A 7,488-nucleotide genomic window follows, 5' to 3' on the forward strand; every position below is an offset into this window, starting at 1 on the left:
GATGTATGAGAACTTACAAAGTAAAGAGGAGTAGATTGAAAACAATAGGTTTCATGTTACAAATGAATAAAATTCCTTATTGTACAGAGGAATTTAGAAATACTGGCCCATCTTTAAAAGCCTGTTACCCGTCTAGTTGAGGTAAAGAATAACAAACTTTCCACAAATGGTTCCTTGTTGCAAGTATGCTAGATGAGGAAAATCAAGACCAGCCACCTTTTTAGAATTTACAGGAGAAGACTTCTCCTGGCACAAGTAGACACTGGTACAATAAAGACAATGTTTCAGTTTGGAAAAGCACCTTGGAAACTCTGAACCCAGAAGAAATGACGGATTGATGTGAACATGAAGGGATTAGGATGGAGACTGTGAACTTGACATTTGAGCAGTAGTGCAGGAAATGGTTTGGCAACAGCAACAACATGATATGATGTGGACAGCTACAGTTCAAACTTCAGCTCAGTCCAAACTGAGAGCACAGGAAATAAGATATTTTATATGGCACTGAATCCTAACACAAGTTAATAATTAAGATGTTCCTGACCTCTTTTAATTTCAATTTGTTTCTCTGAATACCACCCATCTGTAAGTTTATTCTTGGATGTATCAGACAAAACTCATGGGGAGGGTCCAGGTTGACATAACTGAAGCATTTCCATAGAGAGCCACTTTGCATCAGCAGCACCATGCTCCAGTGCTCTGGGAGAGTTTATAGTCCTGAGAGTTGAACACTGGATGACTGACAGCTGTCCTTCATGACAACAGAAGACACAGAAATCCTCCTCATCAAAAACATGACTTTGATCTGCGTCCTCATCTGGACTCTCCTCTGCTGCTGCTTCACAGGTAAAGTCCAGAGAATCAAACTCCTCTCCTCTATGAACATCCGTCCCTCTGAAATGAAGCCGACAAAACCATGACGCTGCTTTATGTTTTTGTCTCTGTGTCCTCAGAGTCCAGAGGTCAGGCCACAGTGACTCAGGCTGGAGCAGTGAGCTCTGCTCTGGGAGGCTCCGTCACCATCAGCTGTCGGACCAGTCAGAACGTTTATGTTTGGAACAGCTACCACCATTTAGCCTGGTACCAACAGAGAGATGGTGAAACTCCTAAACTTCTCATTTACTTGGCTAGCACTCGAGTATCAGGGATTCCAGGTCGTTTTACAGGCAGTGGATCAAACTCTGACTTCACTCTGACCATCAGTGGAGCTCAGGCTGAAGATGCAGCAGTTTACTACTGTCAGAGTTATCACTACATCAACAGTCAAGATGTGTTCACACAGCGAAAAACCGTCGTACAAAAACCTCCCTCAGTCCGACTGAACAGAAACTGAACTGACTGCTGCAGCTGGAAGCTACTGCAGAGACTGATACACTTCACTGAGGACACACACACACACACACACACACACACACTCTACATATTTTCCATCACAGTGTCTCACCTTCCATTTATATCTAATTATAATCCCATACTCTCATTTGATTTGCCATATAATCAGGAGGAGCCAAACGAGGACAGTTAATGAAAACACTTGTGACCTTTGACCTCAGCTTGATACTGTATCACATTAGATAAGAACATTTGTTCATGTAAGACGACATGAAGACACCGAGCAGCATCAGAAACAATCCTGATCAAGGTTAGCCCAAAAAAAGCTGTTATCCTCAAATCATAACTGATATTATCTTAAATAAATAAAATGATGTTCAGTGAAGAAAATTTAAATGTCAGACACTTTTAATCATTTTTCAACAACCATGAACCAAAAATCATTAAATTGGTGCTTAAAATGTACAAATAAATTCATATAGATCAAACTAGAAAGACTATAGAAGAATATCCACAGTCTGAAAACAATGAGAAAGTAATGAGGAAATAATGGAGTTGTTATTTTAGTGACTGTGCATTAATCTGACAAATGTTCCTCATATATCATATGTGTGGAAAAAGAAGGTCAAAGACATGTCACATTTATAATAAAGGTAATGAAATATTTATTGTTGTAAAATGTTGAAACAGAAGCAAGAACACATTAATGTTGAAACATGTTGAGAGAAAGAGAGAACAGAGAGAGAGCTGGGAGCAGTATGAGAGTAAAACCAGCAGCAGAGTCCCAGTGAGTCAGGTCAGGACTGGGAACACTGGTCTCTCCTCAGTGTCTCTGAGACTGGAGTCTGGGAGCCCTGGGTGGCCTCACAGGTCACAGAGCCCACCTTGCTCCACTGGTCTGCAGGGAGCCTCAGGGTGCTGCTCCAGCTGTAGCGGCCGTCCTTCTCCAGCACCCCGGGGCTCCTGCTCTCCTCCCAGCTGCTGCTTCATCTCTGAAATGAAGCCGACAAAACCATGACGCTGCTTTATGTTTTTGTCTCTGTGTCCTCAGAGTCCAGAGGTCAGATCACAGTGAGCTCTGCTCTGGGAGGCTCCGTCACCATCAACTGTCGGACCAGTCAGAGGGTTTATGTTGGGAGCTATTTAGCCTGGTACCAACAGAGAGATGGAGAAACTCCTAAATTACTCATTTACGATGCTAATAGAAGAGCATCAGGGATTCCAGGTCGTTTTACAGGCAGTGGATCAAACTCTGCCTTCACTCTGACCATCAGTGGAGTTCAGGCTGAAGATGCAGCAGTTTACTACTGTCAGAGTTTTCACTATCCCAACAGTCAGCATGTGTTCACACAGTGAAAAACCGTCGTACAAAAACCTCCCTCAGTCAGACTGAACAGAAACTGAACTGACTGCTGCAGCTGGAAGCTACTGCAGAGACTGATACACTTCACTGAGGGGACACACACACACACACACACACACACACACACACACACACACATACAGTACATCCATCCAGGTCACATTATAATTCCATGTTCATGTCTCATTTGCTAAATACTCCAGAGGGGCCAACCTGGGACAGCTAATGACAAAAGTCTTGGTCATGCTCTTTGACCTCAGCTTCATTCTGGATTGCAGCCATTTCAACTATATGCTATTAATCAAACCTCTCAAGTGTAAATTACATTATCATTATGAATAAAACACACAAAATGAGTCAGATTTAAAATGGGCAGCATATAACATTTGGTGTTTAAGGTCCTCTGGAGTGGACAGATGTATTTTCAGTCAGAAAACGTACAAAAAATATGTTGTTACAATCTGAATACATTTAATTCTGACACCTGGTGTTTAGGATTCAACATTTATTCCAGATGTACTCGGTGCATCTCCTCTTGTCTCTGCTATTTAGACTTTAAAATACCATATCTCTAAATCATGAACAGATACAAATAATGAACTGCAACTGGGTTCAGGGCTTTAAGGGTCCACCACATGGAGGATCGGACATGTGACTCCAGCTTTAATGCTTCAGATTACCTTACAAATATTTGTCTACTGCAGTGCACGCCATGCAGAAAAAGGGATAAATATTTGTATAGATGGTCTACGTGTGTGTAGTGTGTACGTGTTTTTTCTGAGTTTTGTGAGATTATTCTTAATATATATCCAAGAAAAATACACAGTGTAGAACTGCATCATTAAATCTACAGTATATCAAGCTTTATATATTCAGTTAAAGAGTTAAGTTGGATCCTGATATTTTCTTCATCATTGCTGCATGTCTCTTTAAGTTCAACATTTTAAAATTTAAACTCATTTCAAGTCTGCAAGAAATAACTCACATTTGTTGTTGTTTTTGATTGTATGGGAACTTATTAGTGGTCTGTCTGTCATCTTTGTCTGTTATCCTTCTGCCTGAGATTTTACAAAAGCAAGTGAATTTGAATATTTATTTGAAAAAAATAGATAAAGTTGTTTAAGATAGCCATAATGTCATACTGCGTATGCTGATGACATGCTATTCTATTTTCCCAATGATTTTTAAACTGTTTTCATTGTGATACATTCATTTCAGTCATGTACTTTTTCTTTAAAAAGCCCAATATCAAAAATCATAACTTAACCTCACCTGGCTTTACAATCTGAAGAGCATCAAACACCCTCTATACTATATTTCACAATTTCAGTCTAGAGAAATAATGTTTTATTTTGTCTTACCCTCTTGACCAGCCAACTCATCCTACGATACATTTTTGGCCATTTCGGGGCTGCAGAAACATGTTGTGAACACATCATCATCTTCTCAGTAGATTATATGAACTTTTTGGCAAACAGCTGCTTTTCCAACTACAACACTTTCATTAGTTTGGAGAAATGTTTGTGTCTACCTGAAGGAGGTAAGAATAATGTTCACTTTTTGTTTAACTCTTTCTTTGATCTCCAACAGCTTCAAACAAACAGTGAGCTGAAACTCACTATAAAGCTCCATAAAGCATAGAGGAGCTGCAGAGCCAGCTGATGATTCTTGTAGCTTTCATGTTGTCACATTGTCATAACCACTTCAGAGGTAATTTCAACATGACCTCCACTCATCCTTTATTGCCCACCTTTTTGATACCACTACAAAGAGAAGACATGATCATGTTGTATTTCCAAATTATCTTAGACACATAAAAAAACATGAAAAAAACAACAAATAAAAGATTTCCTTGATTTTATTCTTGCATCAATTTTAAACCTTTACATGTTAAGCAGAATAAGGGCTCTGTCTAAATAATGATATCCATCAAATCATTGCTGATTTAAAGACAAATGTTCGAATTATCTGAAATGTTACACACTTTTATTGTGACTTTGCACTTATCCATCTCGCTCATGTTTCTAAATATATATATATAAACCATGGTGAAGCTAAGAGGTGATGCAAGCATGATAAAATAATCTCATGAAAGTTGCTGATTTGATGAAATCTTTATTCATTTCAAATCTTAATAGTATCAACAAAGGATGAAATGAAGCAAAAGAAATAGAGACAGTGTTGCAGACTGAGAGCAGTATGAGAGTAAAACCAGCAGCAGAGTCCCAGTGAGTCAGGTCAGGACTGGGAACACTGGTCTCTCCTCAGTGTCTCTGAGACTGGAGTCTGGGAGCCCTGGGTGGCCTCACAGGTCACAGAGCCCACCTTCCTCCACTGGTCTGCAGGGAGCCTCAGGGTGCTGCTCCAGATGTAGCGGCCGTCCTTCTCCAGCACCCCGGGGCTCCTGCTCTCCTCCCAGCTGCTGCTGCTGCTGCTGCTGCTGCCGTCCACCTTCCAGGACAGACTCCAGTCTGAGGGGAAGCCCTTGTTGGCCAGACACATGAGCGTGGCCGTCCCCTGCTGCAGCTCCTCACTGGAGGGGGGCAGCACCGTCAGGGTGGGGACGACTCGACCCACTGCAGAGAGAGAGAGATTAATAAAGTTTATATGAGCTCAACTAAACTCCATCCTGTTGGCTGCAGCAGAGGAGCTTCTAGTTCTGTTGGTCTTCCTCAGATTGGATGAAACTGATCTGAAATGTTTCACTTCCCTCTCTGAGCTCAGTAACCATGGCAACAGACAGGCGTCACTGCCGAACCATGACGACAGACGTGTTTCAGTACTAAAGATAAAAAGTTAAAACTGGCACGCTGTAAATCTAGTGCATACTTTATAATTAATAAAGTTAAAATTCAGAGGTTCATGGTGAAACACACGACGAAGATTGTGAGACTTTTAATGTTTTAACTCTCTTAAATAGTTCTTGTCTCGAGCCAAAACCTCATAAATGATCAAATGTGTTTGTTCTCTTCATGTGAGCAGAAATCATCACTGAACAGTCAGGCTTCATTTCTGAAACATTCAAATCCATTCTGTTAACAACTCAACTAAACTTTAAAAATAAAATGATGGACTGACTTTAAAACAGCTTGTCTGGGAGAAACATGGTGTAATACACATGCACATTAAACACTGAACCAAATGTTATTGACAGAATTATTGAGTCAGAATATTTAAACTGAACCTTTTCAAAATATTTTCTTCATACAGAGTAATGTTGAGTCGTTTTCTACTAAAAATTGATCAGAATGTTGAAAATGAAAGATAAAGTTTGAGAGGAGTGGATTTCAGTCTAGTTAATGACACTGTGATGCCTTCAAGAATTATTCTAAATATATCACATTTCAGATATCAGGTCAAGTATTGCTATAGGGTCTACAGCCATGAAGTTCACATAGAAAATATACAAAATCTGTGTTATTAAAGGAGTCAAATGTACTTACAGTTAACATTCAGTCTGGTTCCTCCACCGAACGTCCACCACAGTGATACAAACTCATTGAGCCACCGTACAAAAACCTCTGACTGTAGAGAGACACGGCTCTCTGACTTTGACACAAACAAACTCAACAAACACGTTCCCAGTTTACCCAGTTTATGTTATAGTGGCTGATTATAATGGTTTAAGTGTTAAACACAGACTCTAAATGTATGAATATGTATTTAACCTTTTTATTGTGGAATGTCAAACTTCTACAAGCAAAATTCATTTGTCTTTCAAACTAATTGAAAATAAACATTTCAAAATGAGAGCTTTTTAATAACTCCTGCTAATTGTATCTAATTATCAGAAACACGTGTTCATTGTAGATTATGATTTAAAAAAACAAACAATTTCCAATAATTGTGTCAACAATGATGTTGAGTTGTGTGGCAGTTAATTACGAGGATTTCACAAAATACTCTGAAGAAAAGTTGATCATCAACCTCAAACCAAAGACACATACAGATGAGCTCTGACACATTCCTAATCAATACTCTGATACAGTGATTGATCCATTGATAAACAGCATGATGAGAGTAATCCAAGTCCCTGTTGGAGTCAGTCAGAGCATTTTCATAGAGAGCCACTTTGCATCAGCAGCACCATGCTCCAGTGCTCTGGGAGAGTTTATAGTCCTGAGAGTTGAACACTGGATGACTGACAGCTGTCCTTCATGACAACAGAAGACACAGAAATCCTCCTCATCAAAAACATGACTTTGATCTGCATCCTCATCTGGACTCTCCTCTGCTGCTGCTTCACAGGTAAAGTCCAGAGAATCAAACTCCTCTCCTCTATGAACATCCGTCCCTCTGAAATGAAGCCGACAGAACCATGACGCTGCTTTATGTTTTTGTCTCTGTGTCCTCAGAGTCCAGAGGTCAGGTCACAGTGACTCAGTCTGGAGCAGTGAGCTCTGCTCTGGGAGGCTCCGTCACCATCAACTGTCGGACCAGTCAGGATGTTTATAATAATAACCGTTTAGCCTGGTACCAACAGAGAGATGGAGAAACTCCTAAACTTCTTATTTACTGGGCTAATAGAAGAGCATCAGGGATTCCAGGTCGTTTTACAGGCAGTGGATCAAACTCTGCCTTCACTCTGACCATCAGTGGAGTTCAGGCTGAAGATGCAGCAGTTTACTACTGTCAGAGTTATCATGAAATCAATCACTGGATCAACAGTCAGTATGTGTTCACACAGTGAAAAACCATCGTACAAAAACCTCCCTCAGTCAGACTGTACAGAAAATGAACTGACTGCTGCAGCTGGAAGCTACTGCAGAGACTGATACACTTCACTGAGGACA

At 40.3% G+C, this 7,488-nt stretch overlaps 1 gene segment (V, D, J or C); it reads right to left on the bottom strand.

Moving 5' to 3' along the window:
* Positions 1-4,794: 4,794 nt before the first annotated feature.
* On the bottom strand, positions 4,795-6,660 carry LOC140994106 (Ig kappa-b4 chain C region-like). The segment is given in 3 exon segments: positions 4,795-5,271; positions 6,139-6,220; positions 6,643-6,660. Coding segments are annotated over 3 exon segments (438 nt in total).
* Between the last annotated feature and the right edge of the window lie 828 nt (positions 6,661-7,488).

Source organism: Pagrus major, chromosome 3, assembly GCF_040436345.1.
Source record: "Pagrus major chromosome 3, Pma_NU_1.0".
Taxonomy (NCBI): Eukaryota; Metazoa; Chordata; class Actinopteri; order Spariformes; family Sparidae; genus Pagrus; species Pagrus major.